Below are 27,417 nucleotides of genomic sequence, written 5' to 3'. Positions count from 1 at the left end.
AGCATATGCAAACCATAACGTATGGCATCCCATAAACAAATGATTGTGGATTGTGTATGTACTAATCAAGCAAGGAAGACAATATATAGACAGATTTGCATAGGGTTCATAAAGATACTATGCCATTTTATATAAGGGATCTGAGCATTTGCACTTCTGTATTTGTGAAGGTGGAGAGTCAGAGGTATGTGGGTCCTAGAATCAATTCTCCAAGGATTAGTGTATGCAAAGGCCAGGGCCATCAAGTCAGTCTACACTCTAGGGAGCTTGATATTTTTTGTCGTTGAGGATTTGGGCTTACGAGATCGGGGTGTAGCTTTAAGGCACAGCACTTGTCTAGCTGGAGTCATGGGTTGGTACTAAGCTCTGTGAAACAAAACAACTCTCTTCCAATTCCCCTACTCCGACCCACCAAACTGCTTATTATAATTCAGGGACAAGACATCACACAGGAGCTAACATAGCTTAGATGCAGAGCTCTTGCTTAGCATATACGAGGTTCCGAGTTCAAGTCTCCACACCACATAAGACACTAGCGTGGCCTCTAGCAAAAAGACAGGGCATCAAATGGAGGGATGGGGTTGCCATGCTACTGTCAAAACCTCTGACCCAGAATTGTTCCTGTCTGGAAGAACTGCAGGGACAAAAATGAAGAAGAGCCTGAGGAAAAGGAGGTCCAGTGACCGGTCCAACTTGGGATTCAGCTCAGGGGGAGGCTCCAAGGCCTGACACTATTACTGATGCTATGGTGTTCTCACAGACAGGAGCCTAGCGTGGCTGCCCTCAGAGGCCCAACAAGCATCTGAAAGAGTCAGAAGCAGATACTTACACAATCAACTGACAGAAGCTCCTGACCCCTGCGGCTGAATTAGGGAAAAGTTGGAAGAAGCTGAGGAGGAGGGCAACCCTATAGGAAGACCAGCAGTCTCAACTAACCTGAACCTCTGAGATCTCTCAGACACTGAGCCACCAACCAGGCAGTGTACCCCAGCTGATATGAGGCCCCTGACACATATACAGCAGAGGACTGCCGCCGGGTCTGTGTTCAATCAGAGATGATGCACCTAACCTTCAAGGATCTTGGGGCCCCAGGGAGTGGGGAGGTATGGTAGGGTGGGGTGGGGGTAGGGAAATCCTCAAGGAGAGGTGGATGGGTGGGAGGTGTGGAATGTGGAACAGTTGGAGGGTGGACCTGGAGGGGAGATAATGACTGAACTGTAAAAAAGATTAAATAATAATAATAATAATAATAAAAGATTTACCTATAGAAAAAGAAAGATAAAGACCTGGAAAGGTTGCACATGCCTTGAGGCAGAGACCGGTGGAGCTCGAGTTCAAGGTCAGCCTGGTTTACAGAGTTAATTCCAGGGCACCAAGGGTCACTTAGAAGAACCCTGTCTCAACAACAACAACAACAATGCTGAACAACAACCAAATAAACAGAACCACACCATATACACACTGATTTTTGAAGTTCTTTTTCTCACCCCATTTCTGCCTCCCGTTAAGAGCTGCCTGCTTCTGCTGGGGCTAAGGGAGTATCTCACCACGCTCAGTCCAGTCAGTTTTTCATGCCGTAATCCTGGCGTTTTTATTTTACTACAGAGTGGGCGGTGAGTTTTTCTCCCTCCTGCAGAGACCTCTCGTTTTCTTATCCACCCTCCCCTCAACAGAACAACTCACATTCATTAATTCCATTCATCAGATCTTATCTACTATTGCTTTGGAACTCCTCGGTGCACTTCAGAGAAGGAATTTACCCACCAGGAGGGCTAACCTTTCTGGAGGGTTGACAGACTCTAACAATAAACACCTTTTAAAGTACTTTAGAGGCATTTCGTGGTCCAAAGATGAGGGCAGCTTTTTTTCTTTTTTTAAAATCTGGAATCGTCAACTGAAACAAAATGTGCAGAACGTGCACGAAATACTTTCCCGGTCTCATTTCTTTTTACCTTTTTGTCTGTCTTCTTTAAGCAGATGTTCCTCATCTAGCCTGCAAATTTGTGTAGTAAGTATAATATCGAGATGTCTGCTATGATCAGGTGCCTTTCATAATTAACCAATTTAATTCTTGTGACACAGAGATGGAAGTATCATCCCCTTCTACAAAACAGCAGATAGGCGTTCACTTTGGACGGACATAAAGTTTCTTTCCGGAAACGTAACGTAGATAGAGGCTGACTCGAACTGATACCAAAATCAGATTGCCAAGGCCTCTTCTACAAGGTCCCAGAAGAACATCTTTCCACCAGCTGCGGAGGCAGAGGGGAGCTCTGAGTGCCACCCTGTGGCCAGAGGCTAAGGCTCAGCCTGCAGCACACAGGGCGTAGCTGGAGGCGGGGCAAGGACTGGGGCGGGCCCTGAACGAGAATGGGCGGAATCTTTCGCGCACAAGTAGTACCTTGCTAGTTTGTCCCAAGGTGCAGCCCGTACGGAGTCCAGTTGCCGCCTCCCTTGCCTAAGTGGTGAAGGGCTTATCACGTGACATCCAAGAGGCCGGAACTGGGCGGCTTGCGTGAATTGCAGGAGTTTGACAGAAACAGACCGCGACGTCGCGGAGGCAGAGTGTATGGCCGAGGCTGTGAAGCCCCGCCGGGCCAAGGCCAAGGCCAGCCGGACCAAAGGCAAGGTGAGGATGCTGTCACTCCCGTGCGAGCCCTCTGCTCGCCGCGCGTCCCGTGGGGTCTCGTGGGGTCCCGTGGGTCGGGCTGTCAGGGCCGCTTGGCCGGCTCCCTGTTCTGACTTCACTGGGCTCCTTCTCTTTTGCTCATTTTCTTTCCTTCCCACAGCAACGCCGGGCTTCTTGCTTTGAGGCAGCTTTTTCCTCCTTAGCCTTTTCCTCGTCTTTCACTTCCTATCCTATCCTCTGTAACATGGGGAATACTCCCAGGTTCTGGAATGCAAGGAGACCTGACGTCCTTCGTTTGGGGAGTATGATTTGTAGATAGCAGTGACATGTCAGATCTCTTCATTTTCAAAATTCAGAGCGACACTATCATTTCCTGTGTATCTGATTGCTTACAGTGTGGCGTGAATATACAAAAATCAACACAGGGCAGAAGATTTGAATTTTTTTCTGGATTGTTGCATGTCAGTGTGGTTTTACGTTATTTGTTTTTAGGTACATTTTGGATTTTTCACTTTGCTCCTGTATACTTGCAGAGACAAATAAATTAAGGTGATAGTTAGACCTATCTGTAGCTATAACTATATTTAAATAGGGTTTAAGTTATGTCGCCCGTCCTGGACTGGAACTCACCATATACCTTGACCTCCCAGAGATCCGGTGTGCCACCACGCCTGACTACCATCTAGATAACTTTGCCTTATTCAGAACAGAATTTACATGAATTGGAATCAACAATAAAGGTGGTATTACTGGTATAGGAAATTTCCTTCCTCAGAATTGGTGACGTTACTGAGCCCAAAGTGTAACTTTTTGTGTGTTTGGGAATAAGTTTTAGCAGTAATTTATGGAAACTTTAATAGAGTGTAAATGAAGTGTGCATGTAACCTTTCGTAACGAGGTATGGATTCAAAGGCTTAGTTCAGGAAGTGGCGTGTCATGTGCTGTTGTGTTGAGGTTGCTGTGGCTTCTGGATTTGTCTCAGTACCTGGCCTACATTCCTTAGTGCTAACTATCTGGTAGGTGACTCCAGGATGACAGGTTGTGGTTATGTGTCAGGTATTTACTACTGGGTACTCCAGATAGAGCCCTAATAATGTTTTTTTTTCTTCTAGTTTGATCTTTTGTAAAAAAAAAAAAAGAAAAAAAAAGCATTCCTCCAATTCTGAGGATCTGGACTTCACTTATCTTAATAAACGTAGGTTTAAGAAGAACAGAATCTTGAATTTGGATTTGCTGTGCAGACTTAATAGATTTTGTAGTCAGGCAGAGTGATGACACAGAGGTAATGAGACCCAGCTAACTGAAGGATGAGGTTGGGTTTAAGGCCAGCTGGGGTTCATAATGAATTCTAGGTTAACTTGATGTTGTAGGAGACCATGTCTCTGAAACATTGTATCAAATAGTAAATCCTAACAACCAAAAGGTGTGTCTAGTAATTGATGGGTGGGTTAGGATGTTCCTGGTTAACCCTGCTGGGGTGGGTCTCCTTCCCCTTGCCTGCACCTAGGAAGTTGTTTTCTTTCTTTTCTTTTTTTCTCCCGAGACAGGGTTTCTCTGTGTAGCCCTGGCTGTCCTGGAACTCACTCTGTAGACCAGGCTGGCCTCGAACTCAGAAATCCGCCTGCCCCTTCCTCCCAAGGGCTGGGATTACAAGCATGCACCACTGCTTCCTGGCTGGGAAGTTGTTTTCTTCCTTTGTTTCTTCTAGGCATGGGTTGTTGTTGGGATAAAGTTGGGCAATGCTATGTATTATTATTTCTGCCTCCTTTGTGCCTTGTGAGAGCCACTTACTGTTTCTCACAAAAGGATTCTGTCCATTTGGGGTCTAGGAGGAAACCCTTAGGCCTCAGTGGTGCGGGTGTCAGAAGAAGCCAAACCAGACCCGAGTGAACAGCGCCCATAGGCATTAAGACTCAGGCCGGGGATGAGGAAAAGTCATGTGGAGTTTTGGAGTACTTGGGAGAGGCTTCTGTGGGTTGCAGTTTCAGATAGTTAGGCAGTGCAGTCCTTATTCAGGGGGACTCTTTTTTGTTTTTTTGAGACAAATTCTCAGTTTGAGACCTACTGTCAGCTCCGGCAGTTCTGGAATTCACTATGTAGATGAGGCTGGCCTTGAACTCTGCCTCCCTCTGCCTCCCAAGAGCTTCCCAAGTGCTGAGATTAAAGGCTTATGTTGGTTTCCACCCCCTTTTAGGAGATGTAGATGAAGGTGTTGCTGGCTGGAGGGGCTGACTGACCTCGGGCTGTCCTTGAAGCTGGGGCTAGGGAGGAGTGAGTGGACAGAGCAGTCAGAAAGGCAGGCCCTGGTAAGGAGTTTAGCTTTTCCTCCCTGTGACTTTAGAGTTTGTGTGGGCTCGAGCAGAGGAGGGCAGGATCTGACGTAGGCTTCGCGGGAAACTCTTCGCTCGCAAGGCTCTTCACGTGAAGACAGTGAAAACAGCTCAGATTTCAGAGGGAATAGGATGTTCATTCTGAGCCGGAGATGAGTGACCGCGGCCTAGGAACACAGATGGAGGTTACCCAGAATACCACATTCTAGTGTGGTAACAGTTTCACTAAGGTTTTATAGTTAATCCAAGATAGTCAGAAATCAAATAATTAAAAAAAAAATGTACCTGTGGGACATTAGTTGATTGGGTTACAGTGAAGTGGGGAATCTGCTGCAGGCCTCCGAGTTGGTGGAAGCCAGGGCTATGTAAATTTTGAAATAAAAGTTTGTTAGTAGCATAGAGATAGAGTGTAGGGTTGGATATGTGAATCTAGTTTTCTGGATTTAGTTTTAGGCTGAGATGAAAATTTGCTAGTAATTAACACATAGTTGCAGATGGTAGAGAACTGGAGGATCTGGAGATGGAGGCCAGACATGGCCTCTCATGCAGGGCAGAGGATGTAGGGCATTCGCAAACATGGGAAACACCCTGGGTTCTGTCCCCGACACTGAAAAAATAGCAAACCCAACAAGAACCATACTGATGGCATTTAAGCCAGAAGCAGAATTGTTTCATTTTTGGATTAATCCCTTAGTAAGAAGGCTGGTAGGATGGCTCGGTTGGTAAGGGAATTTATGTTCGAGCCTTATGACCTGAGATCAAATCCCAAAGCACAAAGAAATGGGGAGGGAAAGAACCAGCCCCTGAAAGTTGTCCTCTGACCTCCAGGTATAAGTTCCATCTCCCCTGCCGCACCCTCTTTGTCTCTGTCTCACGTATACACTCTCTCTCACAGACACACAGAAATGCACATGCATGTGTGTGAGTGCATACACATACATTACTAACAGATCAGTAAGTTAAAGAAGTGGTCAGACCCGACAGCCCTTCATTACTAAGAGGTTGGGAGGAGGAGGAGCTGAGGCATGAACAGTCAGTGAGGTGGGCTGCGCTCCCGTGGCCTTCCTGGGACCGTGGGTCCTGGAAGCCAAGGAAAGAGTGTAGGAGAGGGGGAGAGATCAAGTCAGCAGCATGCCTCGCATGAGGGGAGCATGGTTGGCAGGTGACCAGAGCAACACTACACAAGTAGCAGCCCCAGGGGCAGAGCTCATAGAAAATGCCCCATCCGCACGATGCCTTCGACGAGTGTGGCAGTCTGTTGCCTGAGAAGAGCTGGTAAAACTGTCCCCAGAGCTTTGATCTGACACTTGTGGTGGTGTGTCTGCCCCTCCCTCCTTTTAATTGGCTCCATACGAGGCATCATGCTACGTGTGTAGCGTGGGGTACACACTTGGTTGATAAACCACATTGGTTTTTAAAACAGTCTAACAACAAGCATTGCATAAAATATAAAACCTGAGCCGTGGTGATTCACGAAGGAGCCCCTCATTGTCTTTTAAGGAGAGAAAGGAGTTTACTTAATGGAGTTTGCAGAGGGAGCTGGAAGGCACATCAGGCACTCCCACCTGTGTTTCTGAACAAACACACTCTTTGTTCAAGCTATTTTCACATTGCTTAACTGGTGCTTAATGTACATGACAGTGTGCACACGCACATTCAGAAATGGACACCCGCTTCTGTCTCCAGGGGGCGCTGCTGGCGACAGCCTGTGTCCTTCTAGTTTAGCTTTGTTCTCTTGTGCTTTACCCAGTACTCCAGGGCATTTGACTGTGACAAGCCCTAGATTCAGGAGTAGAAACATTTCCAAGACCAGAAATTATGTAAAACTTTTAAGAAAGAATATAAATTGTGAACACAAACACAGGCAAATTCCCCAAAAGAGACAAGTGTTCCCCTCAGAGGGAAGAGGGTACGTTAACAGCAGTTAAGAGAAGTTATACAGGGCTGGAGAGATGGCTCAGCAGTTAGTAGCACTGGCTGCTCTCGTAGAGGACCTGATTCCCAGCACCCACATGGCAGCTCACAACAGTCTGTAACTCTAGTTCCAGGGAATTAGTCACACTCTGCAGGACACTTATGGTGCACAGGCAAAAGACCCATACACATAAAAATAAATATTGTTAAAATTAAAATAATAATAAGTTACCTGGCTTTGTCTCATGAGCATTTGTGTGGCTTGTCTTGTGTACTTGTGGTGCTGTGTTCGAGTAGGTAGCAGACAAGCTGCTCATCATCTTGTCAGGTAGTACATTTTCTTCCCCTGCTTGCCTTTCCTGAGAGACATCATTGGATGACCACAGAGGTTGTGAGGTGTCAAGCTCCAGTTGTTTGTGTCAGGCATCCCAGAGCCACTGGGGCAGCGCCAGCAGTTTGGGCTTGACTGTTAGAGAATGGGGGGAGGGGCGCGGGTCTTTTGGGCTTTCATATTTGGCCATTTTGCTTCTAGTTAAGTGTATCCTTCTGTATTCCTTATTGACTTACATTTCTGTATCCATTTTAGGTTTTGTTGTTATTGTTGTTGAATGATTTTTAGTTTTTTAATCTTCTGGTTGTGCTGGGTATTGAATCCAAGTCCTTCCTTGAATGTGAGTGCTTTACCACTGAGCTATATTTATTCTCAGCCTTGAATGATTTTAAAATTGCTTCTTATGTACGTAAAATTGTATTGAGGTGAATAAGGAAGAAACACACCTTCTTTTTAATCTGCTTGGCTAGTTTTATGTCTAAGGCATGTCTCTTGGGCTGGAGAGATAGTCCAGTACACCAGGGCCTTCCTGCTCTGGCAGATCTGCTCTGGTTCAAGGCACCCATGTTGGGAGGCTCACAATCTCTAGTAACTGTAGTTCCAGGAATCTGATTCCCCTTTCTGGCCTCCGTGGGTGCTGTGTGCATGTGATTGCACATGCAGACATGCAGACATACATATACATAAATTAAAAAAGAAGCACATTAGAATTACAGAGACATGAATTTTTATGCTAGTGGCTTGATGACACATTGAATTTAAATCTTATTTTCACAATCTGTGATGGTTATTGTAGTCACAATATGGCATGTAGTATCTTTTTATCTACATTGTTAAAGAAGGCAAAACAATTGGAAGTTGACTGGATTTAACCAAAATGGAGTTGCAGTGGATTTCCACCTTGCTATGGAAGTTCCCTTCTGAGTTACTTATTTTTTTTTTATATATATTCTGAGAACCGTGCGAGTCTCGGAATGTGCAGGAGTCCATGGCTAGTGCAGGTGTTTGTTGGCTAGTGTGATAGCTTCATCTTGGAATTCTAGTACCTGAGATAGAGTTCAGCATACAGCTGATGCTTGCGCTTGCCAGTTACAGGTGGTTCCTATTAGCTGAAGAAACACAATGTTTGACTAATCACAGAGTCAAACATTGGAACGAGTTTGGACCCAGAAAGTCCTGAGACACAGTGTCTGCTCCCTAGGCACGTGTCTGTTTGGGCAGTCAGAACGTAGATAGTCACCTGGGGGAAGCTGCCCCTGGCCTGACTGGTATCCAGTATTTCTTTCTAGCAATCATTTCCTTAATTTTTTTTTTTTCCGAGACAGCGTTTCTCTGTATAGCACTGGCTGTCCTGGAACTCACTCTGTAGACCAGGCTGGCCTCAAACTCAGAAATCCACCTGCCTCTGCCTCCCAAGTGCTGGGATTAAAGGTGTGTGCCACCACTGCCTGGTTCTTAATTTTCTTTTTGAGCTTCAGTTTGAGAAACCTGCTTATTCCAGCAAGCCTGCTGAGCACACACTTGACAAGTTGAGAATCCTTACTTGTTTTCATGAAATGCTTTCTTATTTATTGTTTGGCAGTTTGACAGATTGACTTTTGTTAGGTCTGCATCGTTGGCTGGCCTGGATCTAATACCCAGCCTCTGCAGTGTGGGATGAAGGGTTTTGGAGATTCATACTGAGCCTTGAAGCATCCTGCGGGGAGGCCTTGGTCCTGGGGAGGTTGATGCCCCAGCGTAGGGTGACACTAGAGTGGGGAGGCTGGAGTGGGTGGGTAAAGGGGAGGGGGAAGGGAGGGTGGAATGGGGGAGTTGTGGAGGGGTAACGGAGAAATGTAAAGGAATCAAATGATTAATAAAAAAAAATCAGAATATAGATTGTTAACAGAAACACAGGCAAATTCCCCAAAAGAGACATGTTCCCCTCAGAGGAAGCAGGGTACATCATTAATAGCAGTTAAGAGAAGTTATGTGAGGGCTCAGCAGTTAGTAGCACTGGATGCACTTTCAGAGTACCTGACTCAGATTCCTGCACCCTGGCAGCTCACAACAGTCTTTATCTCCAGTCCCAGGGAATTAGACACCCTCTGCAGCACCAGGGACATATATGATGCATAAAATAAATACTATTAAAATTTAAATAATAATAAATAAATAATAAAATCATAAAAAGCCACCCTGTCTTGTGGGTGCTGCTTGTGTGGCTCATGAATGTCGGCAGCTGTGATCTTTTTTGTTTTTTTGAGACAGGGCTTCTCTGTGTAGCCCTGGCTGTCCTGGAACTCACTTTGTAGACCAGGCTGGCCTCGAGCTCAGAAATCCACCTGCCTCTGCCTCCCAAGTGCTGGGATTAAAGGCGTGTGCCACCACCGCCCGGCAGCTGTGATCTTTTTATGTTCTGCCTCAAAAACACTCATCTTTTCTTCTAAGGATGTCAAAATAGCTTATTGTTTTTGCCATTAATCTGTCAAATATTTTTGTTTGACATTCAGAGAAGACTAATTAGCAAGCACAGTGATTTGTTTGACTTTCTTGCTTAAAATTTCACAGCCAAAAATGAACCATTTTAGTGATTTCATTTGGGTGTTTAGTTTGTTTGAACGTAACAACTTTTTTCCCCCGTTTTCATATTTTTGAGCCACATCTCTCTGTGTATTCCTGGCTGTCTAGGCCAGGCTGGCCTGGAACTCACAGAGCAGGCTCCTTACCTCCTGAGTGCTGAGAGCTCCGCCATGCTCAGACTTTACAGTGTTAATTAGGTAAAATCCCCTTACTTTTTATGTGTAGTGTGCATTTTGCCCTTCTACCTTTGTGAGGGTTATGTGTGTTGAAATCAGGCCATTAGTCTTATGCAACACGCCCTTTACCTGCCAACCCATCTCAACAGCTCAGAGGCGTTCTTTTAAGACCATAATTTATTTGTTTAGTCCTTGTTTTCTTTGTGGTTTTGAGCGAGGGCCTCGTGTAGCAGGGCGACTTGGAGTTCTCCGCACCTGAGGATGAGTTTGAGCTCTTCTTCCTGCTTCCCTTCCTTTCCAAGGCCTGGGTGTGCTGCGGTGCCATGCCATCATATACTTTAAAGGTTAATTTTTTTTGTTTTTTGTTTTTTTTTTTTGGATTTGGTTTCTTCGAGACAGGGTTTCTCTGTATAGCCCTGGCTGTCCTGGAACTCATCTATAGACCAGGCTGGCCTCGAACTCAGAAATCCGCCTGCCTCTGCTTCCCAGAGTGCTGGGATTACTGGCGTGCACCACCTTTGCCCGTCTTTAAAGGTTAATTTTTAAAGATCATTCACTGATCACATTTTTGTTACTATTATTAACTGTACAAAATAATGTAATATTTTCAAACATGCATGTAACATACTTTGATCATATTTACCCCTTACTCACCCAATAGTTATTTTTTAAATATTTATTTTATATATGTGAGTACACTGTCCTGATTTTTAGACACACCAGAAGAAGGCATCGGATCTCATTGCAGATGGTTCTGAGCCACCACGTGGTTGCTGGGAATTGAACTCAGCTCCTCTGGAAGAGCAGTCAGTGCTCTTAACTGCTGAGCCATCTCTCCAGCCCCATATTTTTACATTTTTTACTTAAGACAGGGTCTCACTATGTAGCTCTAGCCTGGAGTGCACAGGGATTTACTCAGTGCTTTCTAAGTGCTGGGTTAAAGGTGTACTCCACCGGCCTGGCCCAAAGTTACCTTTCTTTTGAGACAGGGTTTTACTGGCCTTGAATTTGTGGTTCTTCACCTGCCTCTGCTTCTGAGTGCTAGGATATCCATATATATCTGTGCCCACTACTTTCATTCATTATGCAGTTACATAAATGTGTCTTTTGTGCTACAGAAAGGCTTATCAAAACCAATAAATTAACTCAAATATAATAATGTTAACTAAAAAATAGAGCATGTTTGCATTTCAAGTTTTCTCCCTAAAATAATTTTATTTTTTTGTTTCAGGATTCATTCTAGAATCCCAAGTTGGTGCAGTTGGTACATCTCTCCTTTGTTCTCTGTCTGCTGCTCACTCTCCCATCTCTTCCATCTCTATAACACAGTTATTTTGTAGATTGTTTGATTTTCAGCTGGCATTTTCACATGGTAAAATGAGGTTATGCACTGCTAGGAAGGACACTGAAACACTCCCTCTCTTGGAACCAGGGAGATGTTTTGCTGAGGAATGCTTTCCTGGCAATGCTGGCTTGGTTATTTGGTTATGGTGTGTTTGCCAGGATTCTCCTTTGAAACTCACTATTTTTTTGTAATTATGAAATACCTGAGACTGTTTTGCTTTTGCTCAGGTTCTGGCTCAGTCACTGTAACATCTGTCATGCCTGTGGCATTGTGTCATTACTGTCACTGTGGTTTAAATGTATCCCCCAAGGGTGGGTCATATGTTTAAAAGTTGCTTCCCAGTACAGTGATGCAGGAGGAGCTGTGAGCCCAGCAGGATATTAGGGGATGCCTGTTGCAGGAATTCACTGGTTTACATAGGACCCTGGTAGTGCTCAGAGTGAGCTCGGCCCCTCCTCTCTCTAGCTTCCTGTCTTATACAATCTTTCCCTGTTTCTGTATCGTTTGCTGTTGTGATGTCATGTGGCAGGAAATCCTTACAGATGAAGCACTATGCTTTTGAACTGTGGTCTCAATAAACATCTTTTTTTTGTTGTTTGTTTTTTGTTTTGGTTTTTTGGATTTGGTTTTTTGGATTTGGTTTTTTGAAGACAGGGTTTCTCTGTATAGCCCTGGCTGTCCTGGAACTCATTCTGGAGACCAGGCTGTCCTGGAACTCAGAAATCTGCCTGCCTCTTCCTCCCAAGTGCTGGGATTAAAGGCATGCACCACCACCTCCTGGCTAAGAAACATCTTATAAGTATCAGCTTTAAGCATTTTATTGCCAGGATGGAAAATGGGCTAGCACTGTGGGGTGATGGTGACTTTCTGTTTTTCCTGTTCTCTGTGTGTTCACTGCAGTTCTGCGTGGAAGGGTGGTCACTTCCTGCTCATTGGACCTATTTATTTTAGACTCATAGGCACGTCTTTTGCATGTTATAATCTAATGCTATGGTTTTGCTGTTGGGTTGCTTGTTTGTTTTGGTGCTTGAGTTACTGCAGCCTTCCTTCTCTTGAGTTTGGAGGGAACATGTTGGTCAAATGAAGACACATGTGGGGGCATTTTACTTAGCCTCTGGTAGATGATCCATTTAAACATTTCATCTTCATTTTTGGATCATAGTTTGACGCTTATTGTGATATCTTTTTCTTTTTAGATTACAATAGTCAATGCCCACGTTGAATGTACTCAAAATGGGCAATACAAAATATAGGATAGAGTATTTCATGAGGTAGATTTACATTCCATCTGTTAAATGTGAAAATTTAGATTTTTTTTCTTGGAGGAGTGAGGGTTTTGTTTTGCGTCTCAATTTGAAGGAGTTATACATCATAGAATACCCAGTGGCTCTCCTTGTGGCAGGAAGAGGAGGAGGAAGAGAAGGAAGAGGCAGCTGGCCGCATCTGCAGTGGGTTCTGAGACGGGCGACGATGACACTTATTTTGTTCTGGGCTTTACTGAACATGGAGGCCCTGCCCACATTCATGACAGGCCTTCCCACCTCAGTTAGTCCTCTGATAATCCTCCTCACATCTGTGCTGTGTCTGCTGGAGTGACTCTGTCCTATTTCAAACCCACTTCTCAACTTGACAAAAAAAAAAAAAAAGCCATCATTTTAAAATTGTAGCATTTCATCTTTGGCCTCCCATTAGCTCACGGTCATGCAATAACTAATACTGTATTAATTCAAAGTCCCCATAGTCCTGATCATTCTGAACAATATTCAGAAGTCCAAAGTCTAGACTATCCTCTGAGAGTCCAGATAGTCCATTAACTGTGAGCTTGTATAGAACAAAAACACCTTACAAACCTCCTATATATAATGTATATATAATGGTAAACATTCCCATTCCAAAAAAGAGGAAAGAGGGCATTGGTCCAAGGAAAGATTGGTTTGTCCAAAGTTAGATATGTACCAGCAGATCAAACATCAAATTATACGGGTCCAGACCCAGCATCTGGGCTTATGATATTGTGATGGCTCATGGGAGGTCCGTCAGAATGAGCTTCAAGGACCCACCAGCTCATCATTCATAGTGCACGTGACCTCATTCTTTGGCTAGCTCTAGTCTATAGGCTCGCTTGATGGATGTCCCAAAGGCTTGGTCTGTCCAACATGCTGGAGTAGCCAGTGTACCCGAGGCTTTACCTACATAGCTTCACACAATGTCATTTTCATCCCTCCTTCAGGGAATTTGTCCCTGTCATATGTTGGCACCATGATATAAATCTCCATGACCTCCAAATTCTTGCATCTTTCATACCTGCAAAGCCGTTACCACATGAATACCATTGCTGAGCTTTATGGCCAGCTCAGGATGTGGTCTTGTCACCTTCAGGTTCAGTTGCAGCAGCCTCCCTCTGTGTGTAGTGAGGATGCCCAGTGCATTGTTTGAAGCTGGCATTCCTGTGTTTCATTTCTAGTTCTGGCTTTCTCCTTTCCGATCAGCTTACATATTTATAGTTGGAGATGTCCCATGTTGGATTATTGTTCTCAAGGAAACTTTTCCTGTTGTCCCAGTGAATGATGGAGGCTTCTCCTTAATGGTAGTAATTCCCTCAACAGTTACTAGTGCTTTCATGGTTTTGATTCACTACCACATTCTCACTGTCATGCATATTTGCATGTTAGAAAACTTTCACAGAGCTGGGTGGTGGTGGCGCACACCTGTAATCCCAGCACTCTGGGAGGCAGAGGCAGGTGGATTTCTGAGTTTGAGGCTAGCCTGGTCTACAGAGTGAGTTCCAGGCTAGCCAGGGCTATAACGAGAAACCCTGTCTCGAAAAAACCAAATCCAAAAAACCAAAAAACCAAAAAACCAAAAAACCAAAAAACCAAAAAAAAAAAAAAAAAAAAAAAAGGGAAAAAAAACGTTCACAGACTTATAGAACGAAGGGGAGGAGGCCCCTTTGGGAGGCTACATTGCATCCTGTAAATGCACCCCATTTTAAAGTACAATTTCCGAGTATGTTCACTTAGGGTCATAGTTCAAGAAGGAAGCATGGCAGAAGGAGCACCTTTATAGGTGCTGTTGTAAAGGTAGTGTGGAGGCTGCTGCACGTGAACCACCAGATGGTCAGCTGTGTGGGAGCTCGCTGGTTGGCTGCTTTTGTTTTACATTATCAGTGGCTGATGACGTGGTGGCTGGGCTTGGCACTTGAGTCTTCAAAGGCACTTCTTTGGGGTCTGTTCATTGTTGCCACATGTTACTGAGGAAACCAAGGTTGTTCTCCTACTAATAAACAAATTAGCTGGACTCAAAATTTAGAGCTGACCGTTTTATCAGAGTTTAAGAGAAACTAAATGGCAGATTAGGTGACAATCCTGGCAGCTGCCAGGAGAGAGGGAAAATGCAGTGTCTTTTAAGTGAGGTCTGAAATGGAAACATAGCTTCTTAAGGAAGGAGAAAGCATCCTAAGAATGGGGGTGAGCTAGTGAGCTGAGGAAAGAGCCCTCAATGTAAAAGTTTAGATGTTTATGTATAGCTCAAAAATTCTTCATGCTGAGACCATTAGCTCTTGTTATATTTCATACCTTGCTTGTAGGAAAAGAAGAAGTATGAAGCCCTTCAGACTTCGGATGCAGTTCTCCTTCCAGAGACTTGTAGAGAACAGGAAATCCTGTCTCCAGTTTCTGAACTCAAAGGAGATGATCTGAAGGTGTCGGCTGATTCTCAGCTCCACAGTGATGTGTGTGGATGGAATGAATGTGAAATGTTTGATGTTCCACTCACCTCCTTGACTACAGGGGATGAAGGACCCCTGATACAGGACACAGGGGACCTAAAGGAAAGGGGCGAGGTCACAGCCCTTGATGGAGATGATGAAATCCAGTTGAAGGTCGACCCTGGAGACAGTGTTCCATCTAAAGGTGAACCTTCCAAGAGCTTCTCAGAAGTAGATGAACACACACTCAAACAATGTGGGCCTCCGGAAAGCACACTGCAAGCCGGCTTTCCCTGCGGACAGCAGGAAATGGAAAGCTCACATGTCAGACAAAGTCCGACTAGAAAAGAAGACGAAGAAGCCCTTGAGTGTTCAAAGGCGCTTCAGAATGTTAGCTTGCACAGTCGTTACGAAGCCAAAGAAGTTTCTCAGCAACCTAGAGTGAAGAGACTGTACCCCGAGTTGCCGGCTGAAATTGCTGAAGTGCCTGCATTGGTGGCAGTGAAGCCATTGCTCCGTAGTGAGCGACTCTACCCAGAGCTCCCGTCTCAACCAGAGCTGGCACCCTTCACTAAAGAACAGCTCAAACTCTTGGAGCCTGGCTCATGGCTGGAGAACGTTGAGTCATATGTAGAGGAGTTTGATAGCATTGCTCATCAGGAGAGACATGAGTTTTATGAGTTGCTTTTGAATTACTCACGATGCAGGAAGCAGTTGCTGTTGGCTGAAGCCGAGCTGCTCACCCTGATGTCTGATTGCCAAAGTGCCAAAAGCCGACTGTGGAACTTTAAGGACGAGCAAATGGCCGTACAGGTATCCGACTGTGTGTCAAGCCTCAGAGCTTGTGGCGTTGGTAGTAGAGCTGCCTTTCCCGTGGTGTTGTCTAGGATTTGGTATGCATTTTAAACTTACACTGGCCCTGGATTCATCAGTCCAGTGATCACATGATCAAATGGCCACAGGGGCGGAGAATGTAGCAGGTAGGAGAGGGGCAGAGTAGGGTGCGGCTCAGTAGAGAAGCACTCAGGTCTGGAGGGGATGGGCCCTTGGCATCTTGTTGACACTTCTGTGATTGGGAGGAGGAGGGTTGCTACATCTCAGGATTTTCTAAGAGAAGCAGAATTCTGGATTTTTTGCATGAAGAATGCTAACTGGCAGTGTTGACAACTAATTAAATACAAATATATGCAGGTACATATTCTACAGAGTTTAAGCCAGCAAACTATGTCTGAAGGTAAAAGTCAGCCCATAGACTATTAGTTTTAGATTTTGACATAATGCCACAAGTGTGCAGTCAGTAGAGAATGTCCTGGTTTGAGAGTGATAAGGAATGTCCAATAGCTGTTACCCTGTCCCCAGGAGTCCAGAACCACCATTTCCTAAGGGAACAGGAGGGATGGCAAGGAAGAGAAGGCCACTTTTGACAAGTTTGCCACTGAGGGGAAGCTGGAAGAGATACTGGTGACACATGTGCTTTGCTGGCCCTACCTCTTATTTGTACAGAGCCTTGTCTGTCTTTTTGTAGATTCTGTGGTAAGAGACACATTTGGAAATCCTGAAAAAGAAAGAGAGATGGAGAGAAAGCTCAATGGAGAAATAAGAGTTTTGGTTGCTCTTGCAGAAGACCCTAGTTTTATTCTAAGCATGTGTGTGGCAGCTCGTAACTGATAACTCTAGTGCCAGGGGATCCCATTCCCGCTTCTGACCTCCAAGGGCAACTAGGCATGCAAGGGCTGCACATACTTAATATGCAAACAGAATAGTCGTATACATAAAATCTTAAAGAGGATAGCCGAGTATGGCAGGAGGAATTAATATAAAGGAGATGGATGCCTTTTGAACAGAGAATGAGGTAGATCTAGAGAGATTTTGGGCTACTGTACAGTTGAGGGAATGGCTCATTGGCCTTGGTATTCTTAGCATAGAAGGTAAGATACCAGTTGCGAGAATTTTAGGGATACATGTTACTGTTCCTCACTGACTATGTAGAGTCATTTTAAAAAAATGATTTATTTTATGTACATTGGTGTTTTGCCTGCCTTTCTGTGTGAAAGTGTTGGATCACCTGGAACTGGAGTTACAGACCTGCCATGTGGGTGCTGGGAATTGAACCTGGATCCTTTGGAACAGTAGCTACTGAGCCATCTCTCCAGTCCCATAGGGTCACACTTTGCAGAACCCATCATCTGTTGACAAGTGGCAGTGTTCTGTGACACTGACCATTATTTGCTAGAATTGTTTTGTATGTACAGTGTTGTCCTCACTGTGTTCTAGGCTCTTTGAAATAGTGCCAGAGCCGGTAAGTCTTCCACTGGTGCCTGACTGCACCAGCTGCAGATGGTCTCACATTTCATCCTTTATCTACCGCTAGGGCATCTGTGCAGATCAAGTAAAAGTTTATGGTCATCACCACTACCAGAGAGTAGAGATGAATGAGAATGTCCTGGGGGAACTGAAGAAGCTATTTGATGCCAAGTCCGAGCACCTTCACCAGACCCTGACCCTCCATTCGTACACTTCTGTGCTTTCGAGGTTGCAAGTGGAGTCCTACATCTACACCCTTCTCAACAGCTCAGCTGTTCTGAGATCTTTAGCAGTTTGTCAGGCAGACCAAGGTATGTAAGAATGAAAGCTTCCCTCTTATACGTAAACGTGGAAAACAGTTGAGGGTGCAGGCCTGATGAGTTGCTAGACCCTAACTGGTTTCACTGTGTCATTGTATATTTTCTCCTTGCCACCTCAGTAGCAATGTAGGATCAGGTGTGTTTACAGACCTTTCTTGAGTAGTATGAGGCCTCCTTCCCCATGGCTATCATTTTTTTCCTTCAGGAGGCCAGAAAGCTGCCTCTCTTTGCCTTTGCTAAGTCGTGGCCCAGTGGATTTGATCCCATAACTTAACCAGCAGGAGACCTTTTCTTTTTCTTTCTTCTTCTTTTTTTAATTATTATTTTTACTATTGTTACTATTCGATTTACTTAATTTTATGTGCCCAGCTGATGGTGATTTGTGGAAGGTTACAAACCTGCAGGGAGTGGGGCCTCATGACAGGAAGTGGGTAGCTGGGGGCTGGCCTTAAGGTTTTATATCCTGAATGAGGATCTACCTGTACGTATGTCTGTGCACCACGTGCCTGGTGACCAGCCGCTTATATCCTGCCATCACGACTTCCCTGCCATGCTAGAATAAACTCCTTCCCTCTCCCAAAATGATCCCCAAAGTTCTAGCGGTATGTCAGAAGTTGGTCTAAAGAGGAACTCTGCTGGCCAACTGCTTAGCTTAGCATGCATGAGAGAAACTGAGAATGTGGCTCCGGGGGAGAGCAAACAACTACCATGAAAAAAAAATAGAATTTCTTCTGGGCGGTGGTGGTGCACGCCTGTAATCCCAGCACTCTGGGAGGCAGAGTCAGGCGGATTTCTGAGTTCGAGGCCAGCCTGGTCTACAGAGTGAGTTCCAGGACAGCCAGGGCTACTCAGAGAAACCCTGTCTCGAAAAAAACAAAACAAAACAAAAAATAGAATTTCTACTTCAGAACATTATAGATTCTCAGTTAAAAAATTCAAGAAAACAAGAAACTGAGCAAACAAAAAAAATAAAACACAAAAACCAGTCAAATGAAAAGGTATTCTAGGGGCTGAGGGCTTTCTCAGTGGTTAGAACACTTGCTCTTGCAGAGGACCCCCCCACCCCCAGGATTTGATTCCCAGCACCCACATGGCAGCTAACAACCATCCATAACTCAAGCCAAGGGACCCATGTCCATCTTATGAACTCTGCAGGTACCAGGCAAAACAGAAGAAAAACTGACCTTTTGTAACGTAGAGTGGTGGGAATACTCTACTTTGGTGTAGTATATGTGACAAAGAGCAGGGAGGAGCCAGGGATCATAAATTGAAATCTTTGAAATCATAGCGCAGACTGCTTAATTCTGTACCAGCCAGAGCTGCGGGAGGTGTGGGCTGACTCAGGCTGCAGGTTCTGGCGTGAAGGTACAGGGCCTTGTCCCAACAAAACCAGCCGTGTGAGCTTCATCTCCCCTTGCTTCATGCCTAGGCACCGGGGGCAAGAATCTCCTAGCTCCGAAACCCATGGGCAGCCCTGTTTGTCTAACTGGCCTGCCCCCAGCCCTGGGTTTCTCTATTGGGCTGGCTCTGTCTGCTCTCTGCCTGCAGCAGTCCTAGCATCTTCAGTGTCCTGAGTCTTCACTGAAACTCAGGCTCCATGTCCCCAGCTCTGCTTCATGGCCGTGCAGTTCTTCTGGCCGGGAACTGTACAGCCTTCCTCAGCAGCTTTCAGGAACCTTGAGGAAGACAGTGTGCTCCCTCCCCACCACTGTTCATGTGGCATTCCTACAAAGCCAGTGCTGTGTAGACAGTGGTGCTGCGTTCTGTCAACCTGAGATAGAGCCTGATGCAATTCTTTCAGCGCAGTGACCATACTCAGCTCGCCGAGCATATTCCTGCCTAGGCGGTTGCTCTCAGGAAGGAAGCCTTCCAGGGCGCTTGCAGTTTAGGCTCTCACCTTTTAAATACGTGTTCATTTTCACTAATTGGGTATTCCATGTAAGGAACTTGCCGTGAGTGTTTCCTATCATCTCAGTAAGAACACTGCGTTTCTCTCTGTCTGTACTGTCTTGTCTGCAACATTGAACTCACCTCTTTGCTGGGAACCTATGTGCTGCTCACACATTTTTGCTGCCCTTGTAGCTCTTTTTCCCTGTAGACCGGGACAAGGAAAGTGAGCACTAACCTGCAACTTCAGTACTGCCTGACTTGAGATTCTCTCCACCAAACAAACTATCATTTTTGAATCCAATCTCATTCAAGTCTTCAGAACATGGCCAGAGTGGGCCAGAATACCACAGGAATGACCTCTGTCCCAGTCCCCAGGAGAGCCCTTGTTCAGCTCTTAAACACTTCATGAACCAGGCCTTCACTGTCTACATCTCTCTGAACACCCTGGTCTTTCAAACGCCCAGCAGAATAGCCCATTAAGTTCTGCTTATGTCAGTTCGAGACTTTGTGTTATACATCTGTTACATGTATAACACAAACCTTTCTGTGTTTGTGTAGCACATGGTTCCAAACATGTAAGGACTGCATGCCATGCTTGTTACAGCAACAACCCTGCCTGCCCCTTGTTGCCATCACTTTGTATTAGTTGCTTCTCTGACAAGAGACAGCTTAAGTCTGAAGAGTTTATTTTGACTCACAGTTCCGTGGAATACAGGAGGGGCAGTGGAATTCTGCCCCTCACAGAGCAGAAAACATGGAGACAGGAACACCGTCAGGAAGTGGACAGCTTCCTTGGATGTTTATCTGAACTAAATCTTTTACACATTTTGGTAAATGTGTAAAATGCTTTAAGCAAGAAGCTAAGAGTCTATCTCCCCAGTACCATTACAAGGACTCATTGAATCTTCTCTTCCCTATAGTTTCTAAACTGACAGAAAGCATCCCCTCTGACATGTGTCAGCTGAAGGAGTGCATCAGTGTCTTGTTCATGTTCACCAGGAGAGTGAGTGAGGATGCCCAGTTCCATGAGGACATCCTTCTCTGGCTGCAGAAACTGGTAAGTGAACAGATACAAGCATAGAACTTGTTTATTGCTTGGGTAATTTAAGAATCATTTCTTATTTCATATTTTTCTTCTATAGTCTTCTAGCCAATTCATTTAATGAGTTAATGACTTTTCTTCGATAACACATGGTTACAAGTTATTTGTCCTGTCACTCTGTCTCTCTAATGACCTCTGGCTTTCAGGTCAGAGTTGAACGCCGGAGGAAATGGCGGAGGGTAGTCTGCCACATTTGGAGACTGGCTGTTGACTCACCAAGTGTCTGATTATGTTTGATGATGTACTTAGTTATGCTTAACACAAGAAAAGGGTCAGAATTTAGAAAATTTAAGTGGAGAAGCTAAGAGTCTACCTCCCCAGTATCATTACAAGGACTCATTGAATCTTCTCTTCCCTATAGTTCAGACAGAGTTATGTCTGGATACTCTAGAAATAAATATTGTATGGGCTTGACTCTGAGTAAATGCTCTCCTAACTCATTGTGTCCATGAGTCTCTTGAATCTGTGAGACCACGAGTCCTTTGTTGTTCAGGTGTCAGTGCTACAAAGAGTCGGCTGTCCTGGAGATCACTTCTTTCTCCTGAACCACATTCTTCGGTGCCCAGCTGGCATTAGTGAGTGGGCTGTTCCTTTTATACAGGTATGATGGTGATTTTCTGGTTCTGGGGTGGGATAAGGGTTTTATTAGGTAGTTTTCCTTAAGAAATGTCTAATACAACCCTCCCAAGGCCCAATTGAGTGCTATTTAAATAAAAATTTAAAAGACTTATTTATTTCTATTACATGTATGCTATATGTGTCTGCATGAGTTTATGTGCACCGTGTATGTAGTGTCTGCAGATGCTAGCAGGCATTGATTCCCTGGAACTGGAGTTACAGGAGGTTGTGAACTTCCTGATCTGGCTGTGGGGAACCAAACTCTCTCTCTGGAGGAGCAGTGAGTGCTCTTAACCACTGAGCCATCTCTCCAGATCCCTAAGTAAAACCCTTAAACCAGGAGGACAAGTGTGTAGGAGTCAGTGCCAGAACTTTCTGGGTCATCGCAGTTGAAGAAATTAGGACAGGACACAAGGGTTTAACTTGCTAGGATTTTGGTGCAGGACGTCTTACCAGGGCTGTTTTTCTTTTCCATCCCACAGTACAACTGGTACAGATGAAATGTAATCTGTTAGCATGGCAGAGAGGTCCTAGACTTGTTAGTAACTCTCACACACTTACCAGTTTGACCATATGATTTATAGGTTCTCTTTTGCTGAGCACCTTTTGTCCATTTTTATTATTCATAGCAACCACTCATATAGCAGGAACCAAAATGTATTTCATGGTCAACTCAATTCCTTTATATTCTCTTAACTTTAGTATTTTTGCTGACATGGAGCCTAAATCATTTTGAAGAGAAGGGGGATTTTTTTTTAAAACTGGTTTAAAGTAGGGGTGTTGTATGCTTCATCCCAGCTCTGTAGGTGTATCTGTCAGCTGCTTGTCCTCTGCTCTTAGGCTGAGGCAGTGTGCACAGACTGAGGCTGTATGCACACGCTAAGACAGTGTGCACAGGCTGAGGCAGTGTGCACAGGCTGAGGCAGTGTGCACAGGCTGAGGCTGTATGCACACGCTGAGGCAGTGTGCACAGGCTGAGGCAGTGTGCACAGGCTGAGGCTGTATGCACAGGCTGAGGCAGTGTGCACAGGCTGAGGCTATATGCACAGGCTGAGGCAGTATGTACAGGCTGAGGCAGTGTGCACAGGCTGAGGCTGTATGCACACGCTGAGACAGTGTGCACAGGCTGAGGCAGTGTCCACAGGCTGAGGCAGTGTGCACAGGCTGAGGCAGTGTGCACAGGCTGAGGCTGTATGCACACGCTGAGGCAGTGTGCACAGGCTGAGTCAGTGTGCACAGGCTGAGGCAGTGTCCACAGGCTGAGGCAGTGTGTACAGGCTGAGGCAGTGTGCACAGGCTGAGGCAGTGTACACAGGCTGAGGCTGTGTGCACAGGCTCAGACAGTGTGCACAGGCTGAGGCAGTGTGCACAGGCTGAGGCGGTGTGCACACGCTGAGGCAGTGTGCACAGGCTGAGTCAGTGTGCACAGGCTGAGGCAGTGTGTACAGGCTGAGGCAGTGTGCACAGGCTGAGGCAGTGTACACAGGCTGAGGCTGTGTGCACAGGCTCAGACAGTGTGCACAGGCTGAGGCAGTGTGCACAGGCTGAGGCAGTGTGCACAGGGTGAGGCAGTGTGCACAGGCTGAGGCAGTGTGCACAGGCTGAGGCGGTATGCATATTCCGAGGCAGTGTGCACACAAGGCTCCAGCTTTGCCTTGTGCTTTGGCTTAGGCATGTCAGGGTTAGCTTTGATCTCTGACTAGCATCTTGGTTGTTAGATGCATATAAACCAGCTTGAGCTGGTTTTCTACAGTATACTTTTTTCATTTTCTGATTTCAGATCAAAGTGTTGAATAACCCTTCAGGGGTCTTTCATTTTATGCAGTCCCTTGCCCTGCTGATGTCTCCTGTCAAGTAAGTGTGGAAGAGCTTTGTGAAATAGATATTGAAATACTGCTATCAAAGGACTAGTTTTCTTAGCTGCCCATGTCCAGAGAGAACTGCTAAGGGAAGTGTGGCCATTCTAGAGTGTAGCATTGCAGATTTTCTTTGCATGTGATAGCCCTGCCCCACAGTGATGAATGTAGCTGCTTATTAATCATTTTCTTGGCCCTCCTTTTAGTGTGTTTGTCTCTCATTGTGTGTGTCATTGTGAAAAAGGCCATGGGCTAAGAGAAGGTGTGTTCTTAGAAGAGATTTAGTGCTGGAGGGGATCTGTGGAGCTGTGGCACTGCAGAAGGGGTGTAGCAAAGAGAGTGAGTAGTTGGACACAGTTCTTCAGTAGATGAATTGGCTTTGAGAGTGGGTTGGATTCACTGGGTGAGAGGGCCTGAGGCAGAGGCCCCAATTCAGGGTGTGCAGAGGACTGGGGTGTAGGTAACTGCAGATGATGATAACAAAGGTGAGGAACTGGGGTGGGGGCTGGAGGGTAGAAGACCTTGAAGTTAAAGACGAACTGTCTACACTTGATAAGACTTGGTCTGTGAGCCAGTGGCATGTTCTTGAACAGGGAGCAGAAATTGTGTTAAAGAAGATTAGACCAGGCTTTGTGAGGCTCTGGGGAGTGTAAGACTGTGTTGGAGGATCTTCAGTCCAAGGTCAGCCTGGGTTACACCAAGACAAAAAAAGGAGCCGGGGGAGTGTTGAGGAGAGATTGGACTGGAGGAGAGGGTATGTACTTCTTCGTTGCTTCATTGATGGTTACAGACATTTGCATTTCCTGGCTCAGGCTCCTAACATTTTCTATTTTTTGTAAGATACATTTTTTTTTTTTTGATTTTGTTTTTTTGAGACAGGGTTTTTCTGTGTAGCCCTGGCTGTCTTGGAACTCACTCTGTAGACCAGGCTGGCCTCGAACTGAGAAATCTGCCTGCCTCTGCCTCCCAAGTGCTGGGATTACAGGCATGCGCCACTACCGCCCGGCCAAGATACATTTTTTTAGAAAAAAGATTTATTTTTGTTTTTAATCATGGGTGCTTGTATATGTCTGCACATTGGGGGTGTATGTGAGAGAGTGGGTGCCTGTGGGTGCCAAAAGAGGGCACTGAATCCCATGGAGCTGGAGTTACAGGTCCTTGTGATCTGTCTGACATAAGTCCTGGGAGCTGAACTCGGGCCATCTGCAAGAGCAGTAAGTGCTCTTAACCACCAAGCCATTTATTTTAATTTTTTCTTTTCTTTTCTTTTCTCTTTGAAATAGAATCTCACTATGTAAAGGAGGCTGGCTTGGAACTCGTTACCTATCCCAGGCTGGCCTGCAACTAGTTATTTAACCTAGGCTGACCTTGAACTCAGAAATCTGCCTGTTTCTACCTGCTTCTGCCTTCTGTAGTGGGGTTTAAAGCTAAGTATATCATTCCTGGCCTAGTTGGGTTTTTTTTTGTTTGTTTGTTTTCTTTTTTTGCGTATTTGCTAATTTAAAACAATGGACAGCTGGTCTGATTCCTGACTTCTCTTTAGAATATATGATCCATACATGTGTTCATGTCAGGCTTTCTGTGTTCTTATGGTCAGATTCACGTCTGTTGTCTTTTAGAAATCGAGCGGAGTTTATGTGCCACATGAAGCCCAGTGAGTGGAAGCCATCATCTTCAGGGCCAGCATCTGGGAACTGGACACTCGTAGATGAAGGCGGGGAAGAGGTAACGTGTCTGCTTTGTTTCCTTTAGTCCGTCTTGAGCTCTTCTTTCTTACCAGACGTCATTCTAAGCACTTTGTCATGAATCTCCCTTCTCCTGGAATACCTATGAGGTGAGTACTGCTGAGACCCATGTCACAGTTGGAGACACCCGCTGTGTGAGGGGAGGGAATGTGCCTCAGGTCATGTGGTCATTCAATGAGGACCTCTAGAGCAGGCACTGCTAGCCAGTAGCCCATCCTGACATCCTTCTATAGATGTGCTCAGGGGATAGAATCTGGAAGGGGAAGTGGAGCTGTATGATATTTGTGATATCTATATTAAGGTTTTAGTAGCAGCTTCTGAGACTAGCTAGAGTCTTACCTACAGACAACCTACTCTGAATAATTTTGATGAAACTTTAGTGACCAAAATTCAGCTTTTCAAGATATCTGAAATTAATTAAGGTAATTCTTGTTACTATTTCTTTCTTCTACAAATTGTTAGTGGTATATTTATGGGGAAGTTTCTGGAGCCTGGTTCTGGCTGAATTCCTGATTTGGTCAGTACGGTCAAGGCGCTTGCCACCAGGCCTGACAGCCTGAGTGGCCCTCGCTACCCACTTGGTGGAAAGAGAGAATGACTTGTCCAAGTTGTCCTCTGACCTCCATACACATGCTGTGACGTGCACATTTGCACACAGACAGACAGACAGACCCCAACCCTCCCCAAATGGAGTGTAAAGCTTGAACTCGACCTCAAACCCTTCTTCAGTGTTCTAAGATGCTCATTGGCCTGATTCATGCTGGCCCCTCTGTGTGAGGAGCAGAAACTGACCCGCTGTGGGAGGGGCACGCCCATGCATTGCACCACGGCCCAATCAGGAGCCGGTGGCCCCATCCCTGGTTGGTTGGTTTTTATCACCTCTGTGACTGTAGCTTGTGGGAAGTGCTGTGGGGGGGGAAACACCTTTGACAGAGAGCTTCTTAGGAGGTGACGTAAATTATCTCTGGAAGATTGGAACAAAGCGATGTTTGTTTGTTCTTTGCCTTTTTCTAGAATTGTCTGTCTTTAAAATAGTCTGTTTTCTTTTTTGGATGGGTTTCCTGAATTTAACCTTAGAGGTAGACTCTGCATTTGTGCTTGGCTCTGGTTAAGTAAGAAGCTGAACAAATCTAGCAACAAGCAAGGGAAACAAACACAAGCAATGCAGAGGAGCCTGGCACTGCCACAGTTAGGAGGTCAGTGGGATCGAGGAGTCTGAGGGAAGATGCCGCGGTTCACTCATGTGGTTTGCTTCTCAACACTAGTTCCACTTGAGCATTTTCTAAAGCTTGCCAGGCCCATATTTAGATCTAAGGATTCTGGAGCTTACTGGGAGATTCAATTTTCAGCCAGAGTAAAAAATTATTGCTCTTGTAGTTTCTGAGGCTCTTGCTACCTATTATATATACCATATTATTCTATTTTGTGTTACTTGATATACCTGATGTAAGTTAGCTTTATAAAAAGGTTTTAATGAGATGACAGTTTTGGGGGTTTTTTTTGGTAGTTTTTTTGTTTTTACTTTATTTTTCTAAATTTTTTTTTGGTATAGAATAGAGTTTATTCAGGGCAGAAGATGGGAGTTAATGGGGTAGTGAAGGCAGAGAGAGGCAGAGAGAGGCAGAGAGAGGCAGAGAGAGGCAGAGAGAGAGAGAGAGAGAGAGAGAGAGAGAGAGAGAGAGAGAGAGGGAGAGAGGGAGGGAGAGAGGGAGAGAGAGAAGAGAGAGAGAGAAGAGAGAGGAGAGAGGAGAGAGAAGAGAAGTGGAGGCCGGCCATGACCACATGGAGAGGGGGAGGGGAGGAGAGCCCAAGAGGGGTGAGAGGAGTAAGAGGTAAGAGTGCCAAGAGGTAAGAGAGATGCTTTTTATTTTTTTAAATTAGATATATTCTTTATTTACATTTCAAATGATTTCCCCTTTCCTGGTCCCTACACCTCCCCTGCTCCCCGGAAATTCATAAGTCATTTCCCCTCCCCCTGTTCCCCAATCATCCCCCTCCTGCTTCCCTGTCCTGGTATTCCTCTACACTGCTGCATTGAGCCTTTCTAGGACCAAAGACCTCTCCTCCCTTCCATGTCCAACAAGGCCATCCTCTGCTGCCTATGTGTCTGGAACCATGGGTTACACCATGTGTACTAACTGGATGATGGTTTTATCCCTGGGAGCTCTGGGAGTCCTGAGTGGCTCATATTGTTGTTCCTCCTGTGGTGCTGCAAACCCCTTCAGCTCCTTGGGTCCTTTCTCTAGCTCCTCCATTGGGGACCCTGTCCTCAGTTCAATGGCTGACTGAGAGTGTCCCCCTCTGTATTTGTCATGTACTAGCAGAGCCTCCCAGGTGACAGCTATATCTGGCTCCGGTCAATAAGTACTTGTGGGTGTCAATAATAGTGTCTGGGTTTTGTAACTGTATATGGGATGGATCACTAGGTGGGGTACTCTCTGTATGGTCTTTCCCTCAGACTCTGCTCCACACTTTGTCTCTATATCTCCTTCTGTGGGTATTTTGTTCCCCCTTCTAAGAAGGACCAGAGTATCCATACTTTGTTCTTCCTTCTTCTTGGGCATCATTTGATCTGTGAATTTGATTGTG

The 27,417-nt window shown here is 45.4% G+C and overlaps 1 protein-coding gene across 2 annotated transcripts in view; it reads left to right on the top strand.

Moving 5' to 3' along the window:
* The first annotated feature begins 2,501 nt into the window (after positions 1 to 2,501).
* Positions 2,502 to 27,417, top strand: part of Epg5 (ectopic P-granules 5 autophagy tethering factor) — a 112,666-nt gene continuing 87,750 nt past the window's right edge. For both annotated transcript variants that reach the window (XR_007980678.1, XM_052201343.1), the window contains exons 1-7: positions 2,502 to 2,629; positions 14,874 to 15,806; positions 17,365 to 17,608; positions 20,428 to 20,564; positions 21,103 to 21,210; positions 23,008 to 23,081; positions 24,703 to 24,808. Coding sequence is in view for 1 of the 2 variants with exons in the window: in XM_052201343.1 (XP_052057303.1) it covers positions 2,570 to 2,629; positions 14,874 to 15,806; positions 17,365 to 17,608; positions 20,428 to 20,564; positions 21,103 to 21,210; positions 23,008 to 23,081; positions 24,703 to 24,808 (1,662 nt within the window). In the remaining variant the exon portion in view is untranslated. The remainder of the gene's footprint in view (positions 2,630 to 14,873; positions 15,807 to 17,364; positions 17,609 to 20,427; positions 20,565 to 21,102; positions 21,211 to 23,007; positions 23,082 to 24,702; positions 24,809 to 27,417) is intronic.

This window comes from Apodemus sylvaticus, chromosome 13 (genome assembly GCF_947179515.1).
Source record: "Apodemus sylvaticus chromosome 13, mApoSyl1.1, whole genome shotgun sequence".
Classification (NCBI taxonomy): Eukaryota; Metazoa; Chordata; class Mammalia; order Rodentia; family Muridae; genus Apodemus; species Apodemus sylvaticus.
This window is presented reverse-complemented; position numbering and strand designations above follow the sequence as displayed.